At 37.4% G+C, this 17,228-nt stretch overlaps 2 protein-coding genes across 6 annotated transcripts in view; one reads left to right on the top strand and one right to left on the bottom strand.

Moving 5' to 3' along the window:
- LOC135199459 (carbohydrate sulfotransferase 13-like) overlaps positions 1-16,468 on the top strand; it is a 34,552-nt gene extending 18,084 nt beyond the window's left edge. For all 3 annotated transcript variants that reach the window (XM_064227651.1, XM_064227571.1, XM_064227730.1), the window contains exons 4-7: positions 7,905-8,098; positions 8,828-9,025; positions 9,581-9,763; positions 15,239-16,468. In XM_064227651.1, coding sequence (XP_064083721.1) covers positions 7,905-8,098; positions 8,828-9,025; positions 9,581-9,763; positions 15,239-15,398 — 735 coding nt within the window. In that variant the 3' untranslated portion in view covers positions 15,399-16,468. The remainder of the gene's footprint in view (positions 1-7,904; positions 8,099-8,827; positions 9,026-9,580; positions 9,764-15,238) is intronic.
- Positions 16,469-16,875: 407 nt separating this feature from the next.
- Positions 16,876-17,228, bottom strand: part of LOC135199636 (26S proteasome non-ATPase regulatory subunit 10-like) — a 28,636-nt gene continuing 28,283 nt past the window's right edge. For all 3 annotated transcript variants that reach the window (XM_064227822.1, XM_064227889.1, XM_064227945.1), the window contains one exon: positions 16,876-17,228. This exon is cut by the window's right edge and continues 75 nt beyond it. The gene's annotated coding sequence lies outside the window, so the exon portion shown is untranslated.

Genomic DNA, 17,228 nt, shown 5'->3' with positions numbered 1-17,228 from the left:
ACGGAGAAAATTGCAGATTCAGACACAAAATGAATAATTATGATGAAGGAAGATCAAATATTATGGAAAAGTTGGATTTTTTAATGTCAGAATTTCTGGAAATGAAAAAAAGAACAACATACCAGAACAGGAAAGAGACATGGGAAAATCCTTATTACTACCAGTATTAAATGAAGGGAAAACACGCAAACCATCATAGTGATGAATGCGCAGGGTTTAGTTACGAGTAACTCAAAAAGAAAAATAGAGTACTTAGAAGAACTAACCCAAAATGAAAAGAAAATAGATATAATGAATATAAGTGAAACCTGGTATTCCCAAGAGACTGGGAATGATGATCAAATAAAAGGGTTCCAAACTTATAGATCAGATAGAAAAAATAGGAATCAAGGGGGAACCGCAATATATGGGAAAGACAAAAAACAAGGAAAAATATATGAGAAATATAGTAACTCAGAATGTGAACTAATAGCGGTAGAATTTGAATCTGAAAAATTGATGAACATAGTAATATATAGACCTCCTAATACTAAAGAGTTTGACTTAATAATTGAAAAATTGGATGATATATGTAGAAATCACAAGGACTGGACTATTCTCCTATCTGGTGACTTCAACTTTCCTTTCGTAGAATGGAAAGAACGAATAGGAGATTGTGGTTGTACTTATACATATAAAAAAGAGAGTAATAGTAGTGCAGAAGATAAGAGGCAATTTGAAAAGCTATTAGATATGCTACTAGAATACAACATTCAACAAATAAATCACCTGCCAACAAGAAAGGAAAATACTTTAGACCTAGTATTTGTGAACGAGATGAATTATGTTAAAGAAATAATAGTTTATAATGCGAATATTTCAGACCATAATGTCATAGAATTAACAGTTCATTCCAAAGCAAGTGAAAATAGAGATAAGCAAGAAATGAAAAAGTGGGAAGGATATGGAAAATACAACTTCTACAGTAAAAATATAAAATGGTCAGAAATTAATGAAGAATTAAACAAAGATTGGGATAACATTTTCGTAAGTGATGACATAAGGGTAAATACGGAGATATTATATAAAATATTGGAGAAAAATAGTGGAAAAATATATACCGAAGAAGAAAAGTAAACATCATTCATGCATACCAAGAGACAGAAGGATCTTGTTCCAGAAAATCAGAAAGTGGAAAAAAGGTCTTGCAAAAGAAAAAAATGCATGGAAAGTTATAGAACTAAAAAGTAAGATAGAAAATGCAGAACAAAAGATTATACAATCAAAAGAAAATGAAAAACGGGACTTGGAAGAAAAAACCCTATTAAATATCAAGCAAAACCCCAAGCTATTATACTCATATGCGAAGAAGATGAATAAAAGAAGAATAGAAATAGGCCCTCTGAGAATTGAAGGGAGATTAACGAATGAAAAAAAGGAAATTTGCAACATACTGGCAGAACGATATAGAGAGAATTCACCCCTAGAATAGATAATGAAGATAATGATATAGAAGTAAGGGATGAAAATAGTGAATATTTAGCTGACATAGATATTAATGAAGCTGATATTGTGCAGGCTATTAATGAAATTAAAAATGGAGCTGCTGCAGGGCCTGATGGAATTCCTGCTATTTTGTTAAAGAAAGTAGTTCATTCTATCGCAAAGCCACTTGCAATATTATTAAGACAAAGTGTAGATACAGGCAAGATTTATGATGAGCACAAATTAGCATATATTACCCCTACTTTCAAAAGTGGATCAAGACTAGAGGCAAGTAATTATAGGCCTGTGAGTCTAACATCACATATTATGAAAGTGTATGAAAGGGTAATGAAGAAAAATATTATGAAACATTTAATAAAAAATAATTTGTTTAATAAAGGACAACATGGTTTCGTACCCGGAAAAAGTACACAAACCCAACTGTTAGTCCACCGTGAGAACATATTCAAAAATATGAAAAGCGGAAATGAAACAGATGTGGTTTATTTAGACTTTGCAAAAGCTTTTGATAAAGTAGACCATAATATATTAGCGAAGAAAATTAGAAAACACAATATCGTGGATAAAGTAGGAAGATGGTTAAAAGAATTTTTACACAACAGAAAACAGATAGTTATTGCAAACGACGAGAAATCGGATGAAGTCAAGGTAATATCCGGTGTGCCGCAAGGTACGGTGTTAGCTGCAATACTGTTTGTTATTATGATTGAAGACATAGACAATAATGTGAAGGATTCGGTAGTGAGTAGTTTCGCAGATGACACAAGAATAAGTAGAGAAATTACTTGTGATGAAGATAGGAACGCTCTACAAAGAGACCTTAACAAAGTATATGATTGGGCAGAGGTAAATAGGATGGTATTTAACTCTGATAAATTTGAATCAATAAATTATGGAGACAGAGAAAGAAAGCTATATGCATATAAGGGACCTAATAATGAGACCATCACAAATAAGGAAGCAGTTAAAGACCTTGGTGTGATGATGAATAGGAACATGTTATGCAATGATCAAATAGCAACTCTGTTGGCAAAATGTAAAGCAAAAATGGGAATGTTGTTACGGCACTTCAAAACAAGAAAAGCTGAACACATGATTATGCTTTATAAAACATATGTTCGTAGTCCACTTGAATATTGCAATATGATATGGTACCCACACTATCAAAAGGATATTGCACAAATAGAGAGTGTACAAAGGTCCTTTACAGCTAGAATAGAAGAAGTTAAGGACCTAGACTACTGGGAAAGACTACAATTCTTAAAATTATATAGTCTAGAAAGGAGAAGAGAACGCTACATGATAATTCAGGCATGGAAACAGATAGAAGGAATAGCAGAAAATATCATGGAACTAAAAATATCAGAAAGAGCAAGCAGAGGTAGATTAATAGTGCCCAAAACTATACCAGGAAAAATAAGGAAAGCACACAGGACATTAATCCACTACGCACCAGCATCGATAATGCAGCGTCTATTCAATGCGTTGCCAGCTCATCTGAGGAATATATCAGGAGTGAGCGTAGATGTGTTTAAGAATAAGCTCGACAAATATCTAAACTGCATCCCAGACCATCCAAGATTGGAAGATGCAAAATATACCGGAAGATGTACTAGCAACTCTCTGGTAGACATTAGAGGTGCCTCACACTGAGGGACCTGGGGCAACCCGAACAAGATGTAAGGTCTGTAAGGTAAGAGGGACCTGGGGAAACCCGAACGAGCTGTAAGGTCTGTAAGGTAAGGTCTCTCTCTCTCTCTCTCTCTCTCTCTCTCTCTCTCTCTCTCTCTCTCTGAGTAAACTGCTCTATTTTTTCTTCAACACGAATTCCAGAGACTACGTCACCCACGAATTTCTCTCTCTCTCTCTCTCTCTCTCTCTCTCTCTCTCTCTCTCTCTCTCTCTCTCTCAACTAACTTGTTCTATTTCTCGTTTGAAGACGAATTCTCTCTCTCTCTCTCTCTCTCTCTCTCTCTCTCTCTCTCTCTCTCTCTCTCTCTCTCTCTTTATATCTATGATAGATTGATATATATACACTGTATAAATACTATGTATATATATGTATGAACATATACGTATGGACATATATGTATAAATACATATGTATATATTTATACATACATACACGCATGCATACTTACATGCATGCATACATACAACTCTTCAAGATCTAGAACTTACAGCTCTTCGATCCCACCGCACTGGAGGTCATACCAGTTCTGTGAGGTCATTGGCTCCCGCATCATGACTGAGTGAATTCCACACGGCCCTGCTCCGTAGCTCAGCTCTAGTATTAGTGCAGTAAAGTGTACGCATGCACGTTTGCGTATGCCTTCAAAGGTTAACTTTGCTTGGACATAATGCATCTTGTGAGCGGTAATGTCTGTACTCGTTTATATCTAGATATCGGACGAAAAAATAAAATAAAAATACAAAAGTTATCTAAACCTGTTATCGTATGTATATTTTACATATTTATTCATTATTCGTTCTGTTTCCGTTCACGTATGTTTATTCGGATTTTCTAGCAAAGAAAAAATAAACACCATTGCTTCTAAAAGTTAACATTGTCTCACTAAGATTTTAAAACGTCCTCAGTTTCTGTATAATCAAATACTAGTGAAAGCACGGCTTAATCTGAACCACAAACAGTATCATATACTTTACCAAAATATTAAATAGGTTTTAGCTTTACTCAAGCAAGCATGTATCACTAAAGATACTGTATTTCATATTTCGAACATTTGAGGTTTGGCGTGATCGGAAACATGTAGAGAATTGTGTAACTGAAAGTTAAGAATTATGATCCATTCATGACCCAGTTTACCTCTAGGCTCTGTATGTCTCAGACCTCTTCCTTGTTGCATGAATAATATCTTATTTCATGAGGTTCGAGACTTGATCTTTCGAAAAAAAAGAAGTCTGAAATCCAAGTCAAATTATTCGGCTGTTCAATTTCGGGTGAGCTGACCCACTACCTAAATAGGCGTCACATCATCTTGTAGGTAATTGACGCTGCTTACGGGATCTTTCTCAAATTTCACATATTTGAAAAGAAATATGACATGAGGGTTACGGTTACGTCTCTCATGACACGGAATACTGCTTACGTCTCTCATGACACGGAATACCTGTTTACGTCTCTCATGGCACGGAATATCTGCCCCGCACAGAGGTTACAGTTCCAGGTAGCATACCTGTTACTATAGTGTCTCCGGCCCTCTACCCAAGACTGAGATTTTGCCTACTTTCAAAATCTGGGCGTTTCTTGTTTCCTGTATCTTTGTCTCTCATGTGATATCAACACTGCGTTTTCGCTTACTCGGGAAGTAGGCCTACAAACTACTTTGTTGTTGTTGTTGTTGTTGTTGTTAAGGGGTAGGAAAGTCCTGCAAATACTCGGAAAAAATTATGGATGATTATTGATAATTAATCAGTTATTCTTTTTTAACCATTTCTGAAAAAATGCTAAATTGAATTTCATTAATTATTCGGTTCGTTTCCCGTTTATGACACGTCATTGATAAAGGAGAAAAATAGATATTTGAAGATAACCATCAGCTAATCAGTTCATATACTTTAAATAGGGGGTGTTGAACGATAAATCAATAATTAATAACTCCATTTAAACTCCGTGGCATTTTAACTGATTGCAAATGTAATACCGATTGATATGCAATAATCAGTTCGTCTACTGTTTGTTTTACTTTAGCAGATTATAAAATCTTTTTTAATGATTTGCGATAGAATGACTGACGAGGATATGGTTGAGGGAATTCAGGCTTATCGATAATAACTACTTGAACATGGAGAATACTTGAAAATTTAATATTAACAGTGATCTGAGAATCCCTTAAGAGCCAGTTACACCTGTCAGTACTGAGATCGTCTTGTTATTGTGAAGCTCTCTCGATTACTTCACAGTAAGAACAATTACGTACGATGTACGTGCTGAGTATTTGTAACTAGGAAACTATACATAACGTAGTCTCTCACTAGCCAATAACAAAGGGAACGTCGAATGAATAACACATTGAATTTGAGGATACAATGACCTGGTGTGTGTATATATATAATATATATATTATATATATATAGATATATATATATATATATATATATTTTACACAATATAAATAATATATTATATGTATATATATATATATATATATATATATCCATATATATATATATCCAGTACAAAATACAAAACATTCGTTACACTTTCTAAGTAATTCGAAGCTATTTACTAAATAAAAAGGCTATATAATTTCCTTAAAGGGATTTGGCTCCTCTCTTCTCAATGTGGAGACTAAACTATTATGCATTAGACCCCATCCCCCATAAAGAAAATTTTTTTTAAAGAAAATTTTTGTCTCCCAGATTGGGTGCACAGGGGTTTCGAAAAAGCGTTATAGAAGCCCTGAATTAAACTGAAGGACCTGACAGGCTAAACAAGGTCACTGAGCATGTTATTTCGAGATATAAAACTCTCCACTTACCAGGTCTATGAAGACCGGAAAACCAAAGGAATTTAACCTCCTCTGAAAAATAACATTGCAGTAACCTCGCAACAGCATTTGCTGTGACCTCGTAATAGTTTGTACAGTGACCTCACATTAATAGCATGCCCAATGACCTCGCAATATGCTGTGACCCAGTAATAGCATACCCAGTAAACTTGCAATAGCATTCCTGGTGACCTCGTAATAGCATGCGCAGTGACCTCGCAAAAACATGCCCAGTGACCTTGCAATAGCATGCCCAGTGACCTTGCAATAGCATGCCCAGTGACCTTGGAATAGCATGCCCAGTGACCTCGCAATAACATGCTTGGTGACCTCGCAGTAGCATGCCCAGTGACCTCGCAATAACATGCTTGATGACCTGGCAGTAGCATGCTTGGTGACCTCGCAATAGCGTTCCTGGTGACCTTGCAGTAGCATGCCCGGTACTTCGTATTAGCATGGGTTGTGACCTCACAATAGCATTCCTGCTGACCTTATAATAGCATGCCCGGTGACCTCGCAATAGCATATACGGTGACCTCGCCACAGCATACCTGGTGACCTTGGAACAGCATGCCTGGTGATGACCTTGCAATAGCACGTGCAGTGATCTCGTAATAACATACCCGGTGACCTCACATTAGCATGCTTGGTGACCTCACAATAACATTCCTGGTGACCTTGGAATAACATGCTCAATGACCTCGAATAACATAACCGGTGACCTCACAATAGCATGCCCAGTGACCTCGCAATAGCATGGACTGTGACCTCGCAATAGCACGGGCGGTACCCTTGCTGTATCGCACCATAACGAAAGCTTTTCCAAATTCTACACTAAGGGAAAAACCGCTATCCGACCTCCTTGGATTCACCAGCGAGAGCCGATATCCCCTGGAACTGGTTGCGAAGATTATAATAATGTTTCGAACTCACCGCTGAAAACATGACGAGTCAGCAGCGGGGAAGTCGTGCGAAAATATATGTATTCCAGATGACTGGCAGTAATTTCGAGCAAGGTTTAAAAAGAAAAAAAAAAACTATAAAGGCCTGAGAATAAGTCGGTGCAATCGACCTCTTTCTATTGCCCTGAGAAAGACGTATTCCGTTATTTCATGTCTGTTATTGTAATGGCATTTATAATATGACATTACTTAGTAATTATGCATAAATGGTACGTAATCATGTGAAAACGAAGAGAAAATCGCAAGAAGTTTAATTTATCGAAATACGAACGCGTTCTTTTAGAGATTCTGACTATTTTTTACGTTCTAAAATTCTTGGAGAATTTCCAACCTTAAATATATTTTCTATAAACTTAATTTCCGTAAGTCTGATAGTTATGTTTGTGTTTATATTATTTTAGCTATGATTTTTACCCACTTTTTTTTTATTTTGTAAAATAGTTTGATCAAGGGAAGAAATCTCCCCTTCCCTTGAGAAATGTAAGAACAGGTATCATTTTCAGATAGTTTATTTCTTTGTATGTTCATGTTCCTATTTACTTTTCATATTCTCGTTTACAGTTTACAGTTGACAGTTTTGGACATTACAGAAGATGCCTGCTGAGTGTGTCCTCAATATCAGTCCAAGAATAGAATAGACAATTTAGGCCTGAAGGCACAAGCGCTAAGATCTATAAGGTCATTCTGCGCTGAAAGATAAACAGAGAGTAAGAGGTTTGAAAGGTGTAACAGGAGGAAAACCTCGCAGTCTCTCTACGAAACAATTGTCTAGGGAGGGTGAAACGTAAGATGGACGGCAGAATATAAATGGAGGTACAATGAAAATAAATGAAAGGGATTGAATAATTCTCAGTCAGGTCAAATTTTACACCGCAATTTCGATTCATGATAAGCGCTGTTCTTTGATACATTCTTTTTCAAATTTTATTTTATAATCGGCGCGCAGGCCGGGTCCACGACCTGGATGAAGAACCTGCTGACGTTAGCGAGGGAGACGCATTTCAACGGCAGTCTGCACGCTAAGGTCACCAGCCTCTACCCGACGCCCAACGGGCGCCAAAGGATCGAGAACCTCCTGCAGAAGTCGCTGAAGTTCATGATCGTCAGGCACCCCTTCGAGAGGCTTCTCTCGGCCTACAGGTGAGGAAGGCAAGGAGGTGGAGTGGTGAGGGGTTGTAGGATGTCCTGTCTGTCTGTCTGTCTATCTCTCTCTCTTTCTCTCTCTGTGTATTCATGACCCTTTCAGTCGTAATGTCATGTAACCTACTGCTCTCTCTCTCTCTCTCTCTCTCTCTCTCTCTCTCTCTCTCTCTCTCTCTCTTGATGTTCATGACCCTTGCATGTGTAATGTCATGTTACCTGGAGCCCTCTCTCTCTCTCTCTCTCTCCTCTCTCTCTGGATGTTCATGGGACCTTGCAGGTAATCTCATGTTACCTGGTGCCCTCTCACTCTCTCTCTCTCTCTCTCTCTCTCTCTCTCTCTCTCTCTCTCTCTCTCTCTCTCTCTCTCTGTTCATGACCCTTTCAGTTGTATTGGCATGTAACCTACAGCCTGTCTCTCTCTCTCTCTCTCTCTCTCTCTCTCTCTCTCTCTCTCTCTCTCTCTCTCGTATTTCTTTTATCTCCGCTGAAATCATCATCTACCATTTTCATTTTAGAAAGTAATTAAGGTACCATGTCAGTACCTTGGATTTACCCGGGTTGTTTTATTTGAGTCTATCATTTATTCATAACTATTTAACACCAAATATTCCTGAAGAGAAACGAAAACCTTAGATAAATTTTAAGAGTAAACTAAGAATAAATCTAGACAACAAACCGAATTAGAAACAACAAAACACGAGTTCAATCCAGCCTCGACCTTCACAGAGACAAAATGCTACGAGTACTGAAGACTGACGATCCATACAGACAGATGCAGCTGACAATCCTCAAGGATTACGGCCACATAGGAACCAACGCCTCCTCTCCAGGGGACCAGAGCAACGGAGGGTCACCTAAGGAAACCTCACACCCATCTTTCCTACAGTTTCTGTACAAAGTTCGCGACGAGATGCAGTTCTTCTGGTGAGTGATTTCCAGGCGAACTTTCAGTGGGGTTACTTTCGGCCTTTTACTTTAGAATGTTAGGTTTGTAAGACAAAAGTGGGTAGAAGTGAAAGTGTGTAAATCCTTGTCGAACGAAGTGCCGGGCATTTTAACTAAATGTAATTTTGGAAACAGATCTAACAGTGATTTGTTGGTATAAACAGGTTGTTTTCTTGGCAAAACATGAATCAGTAAACAAATGTAACACGTTCGGTAAAGAAATATTTGTCCGTATATATTCTAGCTCGTGTAAAAGCGTGCACTTGTTATTTTAAAGAAAAATTGCCTTTTCCTTTTAAATATATTAAATCTTAAATATAATTGATATCATAAACGTTGAAAAATTAAACAAAATTTTAAAATTTTAAAAGGTTTCTATAGGCCATTTAGTTGTAAAATTCACAACAAATCTTGCTAATATAAGTGATTCCTATAACTCTTAATAAACAGAAATTCTGATAAAATTTCACCACAATTCTGATGAAACAAAGATCAGTTATTCCTAAACCATTTCAACTGACTTCGCACTTCCAGGAAAATCATGGACGGCGCAGTTGTAGACCCCCACTGGACGCCATATTGGTACTCCTGCGCTCCCTGTCAAATCCAATATGATATCATAGCAAAGATGGAAACCCTCGATCTAGATCAGGAATTCATCATCCACGCGGGCAATCTTCAGGATGCTCTAGTCAACGCACGCACTCACGCATCAAAGTAAGTATGAATTTACTTATATATATGAAATATCCATGGGTAACATTAATTTTGCTTGTTTGTTTGTATGGTGTTTTTACGTTGCTTGGAACCAAAGGTTATTCTGCAACGGGACCAACGGCTTTACGTGGCTTCCGAATCACGTCGAGAGTGATAACTTCTATCACCAGAAATACACATCTCTCACACCACAATGGTATGCCCGAGAATCGAACTCGAGGCCATCGAGGTGTCAGTCCAATACCATACCAATCACGGCACCGAGGCGCTATGGGTAGCCTTAATGAGGTGCTGAAACAATTACAAATTATTTGTTATCCTTACATCACAGACTCGTTGCAATTATCATCTTACACCTGGGAATTTGTACCTCATTTTTGTCACTTAACAAAAATCAATACAATTAATCGAGATATTCAAATGAACAATTCTCCAGTCAGTTCAGGAAGACAGATTACCGATGAATTAATTAATAATAAGTTTGGCGAGACTATATCGACTATAAGACTGTCGAACAAAATGATGTAAATCAGCCCTTTAACTAATGACAAACTTGTTATCCAAGGTAGAGAGTTTTTTCCAACCCATTAATATCCAAAAAAATCATTCAAGCTTTGAAATTCGACCTGTACACAAGAAATAATTCAGATTCGCTAAATCAGACCTTTAAAAAATTATTAACTTCTTATACATTATTATTATTTATTTATTTTTTTTTTTTTTGCTCTATCACAGTCCTCCAATTCGACTGGGTAGTATTTATAGTGTGAGGTTCCGGGTTGCATCCTGCCTCCTTAGGAGTCCATCACTTTTCTTACTATGTGTGCCGTTTCTAGGATCACACTCTTCTGCATGAGTCCTGGAGCTACTTCAGCCTCTAGTTTTTCTAGATTCCTTTTCAGGGATCTTGGGATCGTGCCTAGTGCTCCTATGATTATGGGTACGATTTCCACTGGCATATCCCATATCCTTCTTATTTCTATTTTCAGATCTTGATACTTATCCAATTTTTCCCTCTCTTTCTCTTCAGCTCTGGTGTCCCATGGTATTGCGACATCAATGAGTGATACTTTCTTCTTGACTTTGTCAATCAACGTCACGTCTGGTCTGGTTGCACGTATCACCCTATCCGTTCTGATACCATAGTCCCAGAGGATCTTTGCCTGATCGTTTTCTATCACTCCTTCAGGTTGGTGCTCGTACCACTTATTACTGCAAGGTAGCTGATGTTTCTTGCACAGGCTCCAGTGGAGGGCTTTTGCTACTTGAATCATGCCTCTTTTGTACTGGTTCTGTGCAAGTGCCGGGCATTCACTTGCTATGTGGTTTATGGTTTCACTTTTCGTCTTGCACTTCCTACATATGGGAGAGATGTTATTTCCGTCTATCGTACTTTGAACATATCTGGTTCTTAGGGCCTGATCTTGTGCCGCTGTTATCATTCCTTCAGTTTCCTTCTTTAGCTCTCCCCTCTGTAGCCATTGCCAATTGTCATCGCTGGCTATAGTTAGTCTGTCTCATGTATTGTCCGTGCATTGGTTTGTTGTGCCAGTCCTCTGTTCTTTCTGTCTTTCTCCTGTCTCTGTATATTTCTGGGTCTTCGTCTACTTTTATTAGTGCTTCTTCCCATGCACTCTTTAGCCACTCGTCTTCACTGGTTTTCAGATATTGCCCCAGTGCTCTGTTTTCGATGTTGACGCAGTCCTCTATACTTAGTAGATTCCTCTCCCTCCTTCCTTTCGTGTTATGTATAGTCTGTCCGTATTTGCTCTTGGGTGTAGTGCTTTGTGTATTGTCATATGTTTCCTGGTTTTCGTGATCTATGCTGCGGAGTTCTGCCTTCGTCCATTCCACTATTCCTGCGCTGTATCTGATTACTGGCACTGCCCATGTGTTTTATGGCTTTTATCATATTTCCGGCGTTGAGTTTTTGACTTGAGTATCGCCTTGAGTCTCTGCATATATTCTTTCTGATCGTGTCCTTCATCTCTTGGTGTTTTATATCTCCTCCTTCCATTATTCCCAGGTATTGTCCTGTCTCATCTATGTGTTTGATGTTGCTCCCATCTGGTAGCTTTATCCCTTCAGTTCTCGTTACTTTGCCTTTTTGTATGTTGACTAAGGCGCATTTTTTCTATTCCAAACTCCATCCTGATGTCCCCAGATACAATCCTTACAGTCTGGATTAGGGTATCTATTTCCTTGATGCTCTTACCATACAGCTTGATGTCGTCCATGAACATCAGATGGTTGATTCTGTTACCTCTTTTCTTGAGTTGGTACCCGGCATCCATCTTCTGTAGTACTTTTGTCATGGGAATCATGGCTACTACGAAGAGTAGTGGGGACAGTGAGTCGCCCTGGAAGATCCCTCCTCCTGATATTAACCTCTGCTAGTCTTATTCCAGAGCTTGTAAGTATTGTATTCCAGTTGCGCATTGTATTTTTGAGGAAGCTGATGGTGTTTTCCTCTGCCCCTATATTTTTTTCAGGCATTCTATTAGCCATGTGTGTGGTATCATGTCGAAGGCTTCCTTATAGTCTATCCATGCCATGCTTAGGTTGGTTTTCCTTCTCCTACTGTTCTTCATTACCATTTTGTCTATCAGGAGCTGGTCTTTTGTGCCCCTACACTTCCTTCTGCAGCCTTTCTGTTGGTGGGGGATGGTGTTTGTCTCCTCTAGGTAGTTGTATAGCCTTTCACTGATGATACCTGTTAGTAACTTCCACATTAATGGTAGCAAGTGATAGGCCTGTAGTTACTGGCTATATTTCCCTTACTCTTGTCTTTTTGTACTAAGGATGTTCTTCCTGTGGTCATCCATTTGGGTGCTTGGTGATTTGAGATACAATGCTGGAGTTGTTCTGCTATTCGTGGGTGTAGGGCTTGAAGTTTTTGAGCCAGTATCCATGACTTCATCGGGACCTGGGCTTTCCAGTTTGGCATTTTCTTTAGTTGGTGTCTGACTGTGTCTGTCGTGATGTCTGTGAATCTTTGTTTTTATTCTCCCTGTTTCTTCTTCCTTGACTTCCTGGAGCCATGTTGCATGTTTGTTGTGTGATACCGGATTGCTCCATATGTTTTCCCAGAGTCTCTACTTGGTTCGGCTTCAGGAATTTCTGGGTGGTTCTCTTCCCCTCTTAGTTGGCTGTATAGTCTTTTCTGGTTGGTTTCCGAATAGTTTGTTCGTTGGTATCCTTATTCCTGTTCATGTACCGTTGATCTTGTGTGCTTTGGCCTTAAGCCTCAGTTACATCTTCTATTGTGTTGTTTAGTCCCCTCTCTTGTACTTTGTATTTCTCGTTGAGTTCTCCCTTGTTTTCTTGTTCTTAGCCTTATTATTATTATTTTAATTATTATTATTATTATTATTATTATTATGATTATTATTATTATTATTATTATTATTATTATTATTATTATTATTATATATTATTATTATTATTTATTATTAGATATTATTAGAAATGAAGATTTACCAGACCAATCAGTCGAAGTCCTGGGCTTATTATACAAAGTAATGAGTACTTTACAACCCCTTAATATATATATATATATATATATATATATATCTATATATATACTATATATATATATATATTATAATATATATATATATATATATATATATAATCATTCAAGCTTTGAATTTCGACCAGTTTACAACTGGTCATTAAGATTCACAAAACTCCACGTATTAAGAAGGCTTTGCAAGCAACACCAAGCATGAACTCATCGACATTTAAAACGACTTGAAGTTGTTCTACAACCTCTGTTTGCATGAGCAATTGTTTCCGCGAAAATTGCAACGATGTCATCACGTTTTTTCTGTAACTGGAAAGGAAATATTGGACGTTCCAGGAACTTGATTCGTGAGGTCGAGGCCATTGCCATCGTGGTCTTGACTGGAAACTGTATTTGGATATCTAACCATTTCGTCTAACTCGGGTAGAATATCGCTATTTAAGATAAAGGAGGAAGGGAATTATAAGATATATATATATATATGTGTTTTTTTTTTAATCTATATATCTTATACCAACTGTTACCTATCCACTGACACCAAACTACTACCAGCGAAGGTATTTAACATTTTGGTATGCGTTTAGCCATTGCGTTAAGGCAAACTGGTTACACTCCATCTCCCCCCCCCCCCTCCCCCATCTCTCTCTCTCTCTCTCTCTCTCTCTCTCAACGTGATCACTGGCATAGCCTTTTTTCTCTCTCTCTCTCTCTCTCTCTCTCTCTCTCTCTCTCTCTCCTCTCTCATTCCATCAGGTCATCAAATCAGAGTCGGAGTTACAAAAAATATAATATTTATTCAAGGTAAAGTACTAGTTGAATAACTCAAATTCTTACAGGATCAACAATGGAAAGATAATAGTTCAAGTCTCACAGACAACTAACTCAGATAACCCCCAGGTATTTAAATGTCTTAACTAGTAATTAGTCACACCAATTATCTCTCTTGCAAAATATTATAGTTCCCTCCACACAGGACACTCTGTCCCTAGGACACACGGCCCCTTCACTAGGACACTCTGTCCCCTCACTAGAACATTATATATATTACATATATCAAATACTCACTATTAAACCTAGTGCGTAAAAATGTAACATACAGCAAATACGAATAATAGAGTAAATCACACATAGAAAAAACACACATAGTTAGAGCACCAGCTCAGTAAACTTACGGAAATTAAGGAAAACTTCAGCGGAACCTAACTCCATTGACATCTACCCAGAGTTGTCTAGTGTTGACACTGAGAAAAACATCTCCCCTACGGTCACTCTCCAAGTTATACTTCGAAGTGGCAAGAACTTGAGAAGTTCCCCCTCGACGCTGGGTGTAGTAACACTTTGAGAGTCTAATGAGGTTGTTACAAAGTTAATCACCTGATTATCTGTTCTCGGAGAACGACCGAAAGTGTTCAGACAATCTCGTTTGGTAGTTCATTTTTACTCTTTTACGATTTGTGATGAATTATAGAGATCACGCTTTTATTTACAAATGGTACGGGAACAGACGTATAGAGAGAGAGAGAGAGAGAGAGAGAGAGAGAGAGAGAGAGAGAGAGAGAGAGAGAGAGAGAGTATACCTTTTTTCTGAATAATACTGCAAATGAAATTTACTTGCAAATTCTCTAAGATAGTCTCATGATGCTGCAACATTGCACGTTTGATCAGTGAAGTCAAGAAACGTTGGGTATGGTCAGCAGTTAGACAGTTGACCACCAGAGAAACAAAAAGAGCATGAGGTTAGCAAACTCACCTAACGTATACATGATGTAAACCAGGAGTATGGTATAAAAAAAATACAATTTCATGTGGGTTTATATGAGGTGGTGTGCCATTTGAATGTATAGACACAAGAAATGTTCTGTATCCATGAAGAGTATACAGTTAAGACAATTGACCATGGAAAGGAACATTTGGACACATGAATTACATAAGATTACATCTCATTACAGATTCGACGGATATTCGGACTCGGAAACAGCCGCCAACGAATACTTCAAAGTCATCCCCTTAGGACTGCTGAAGGAACTTGAGCAGCTGTATTGGCCAGACTTCAAACTCTTCGGATACGACGCTGACAAGTATTTCAAAATGACCCGTGATGGCGAGTGAATAGTTCTACCCTTCCTTGGATGAAATATAGCGAAATAGGGAGAGGAATTGAATTAATTTATCGTTTTATCCCTGGTGCGTGCCCTAGAAACCCCTGGAAGAGGTTGAAGAAACCTGTAGATGATTTGGGAAGATTTACTATACCACCTTTGGCTTGTGTTGTCTTCGAAGTCCTTCGCAAACCGAACAAGAAGAAGAAGAAAGTCTGGCTATCAGAGATTTCTTACTTAACCTAAGGGACTTCAAGACGTCTGTAGGCAAGAGGGGCGTTTGCATGTTGGTATGAGGTTTCTATATTGGCTCTCTCATTCAAATCGTGACGTAAATACAGAAAGAATTATGGGTCTGCCACTTCGCGTCACAATGAACTTCATTCGTGCTGAAATGAAAAGTGGATCACGCATTGTTTTCTACTTTTGTTTATCCAAATTAAGACAGTTCTGGTGGCCCCCTAAAGATAATATGGGCCGGAAGTAATAACATGAGCCTGGGGAATAAATACCACTGGAAGCATATATACAAGATTTGTAACAATCCAGAATACTTACCTAAGAAATAGTCCCATCTTGAAGCAAGCACTGACATTGAAAAATCAAACCCAACATGGTGAAAGTTTAAAAACAAACACTGCAGTGCCGTTAATGTTGATTATTTTTTTGTGAGCTAAAACCAAGAGCATGCGTAACTCATAATCAAATTTATGTTTTAATGCAACGTAAAGTTTTTTATGCTTGCCATTGATTGCATTAGTACTTACATTGAGGAAATGTGACTGATAGTGTTAATGGAGTTGGCATGTTTCTTTTCCTCTACATATCCAAAGTATCGTTTAAATATATCGTTTGTTATGACAGATTTTTTTCCGACGAAACTATATATCAGAAGTAGATAACGCATAGTCATTGCTACATTTACATTCATATTCTTATTTATGCGAAAAGGTTATGTTTGTTTCCTGTACTTTTGTATTGTATGAAAACAAAATAAGAGAAAAAAAAAATAATTGTTGTAGAATGCTAGACGTTGTGAGTTGTATTTGTAATAGAAAATAAAGACTACAGACCGGGTTTTATTTTTTTTTTTTTTTACTTTACAAAAATAATATGGTTCATTACCAGAATTAATTTCCCTAAGGGAGGGATGAAAAGCATCATACCTAGCATGCTATTGTTTTCAAAACACATCTATAAAAACAAAGAGAAATAGCAGCCATATCTCCTTCTTTAGAATATGCTATTTCCACTCATTATATGCTAACATTTTTTCTTTGATATTATTGTATCCTTTTTTTTTGTACTTTTGCACAATAGCAAGGTAGCTCGTAATTATCTTTTTTACGTCTTTTGTTCAAATTATTTCATTCCCATTCACCATCTGATAATATTCTTCCTTGAATAATATAACAATACTTAACTTTTCGTATATCCGAACCAGTGCATCAAGTCATAGGAAACGCTTAGAATAAAGCAAAGTAAAATAGAATTAAATTAATTTTATTAATTTACTTTGAATTTTATGAATAATTTAATTTGAATAACCATTAAATATAATGAGACACTTCTTAACTGGTTTTTGCATGAAAGTACAGATTAAATTGCACCTTACTTTTTTTTAAAAAGTATCACTTAGAAGGAATAAGTAGTCAGGTAAACCTTCAAATAACTTTAAAAATACAGCCTCCTCAAAGCAGTCGGAAACATCAAAAATATTTTCAAGGATTTATTGGTCTCACCCAGACCATCTTAACCCTCCATTTTTTTTTTTTTTTTTTTTTTTTTGCTTATAGCGGAGATATTCTTAAGTTTACTTTCATCCTGCTGAAAGGCTTCC

Source organism: Macrobrachium nipponense, chromosome 11, assembly GCF_015104395.2.
Source record: "Macrobrachium nipponense isolate FS-2020 chromosome 11, ASM1510439v2, whole genome shotgun sequence".
Classification (NCBI taxonomy): domain Eukaryota; kingdom Metazoa; phylum Arthropoda; class Malacostraca; order Decapoda; family Palaemonidae; genus Macrobrachium; species Macrobrachium nipponense.
Note: the sequence above shows the minus strand (reverse complement) of the source record. Positions and strands in the feature narration are given on the sequence as shown.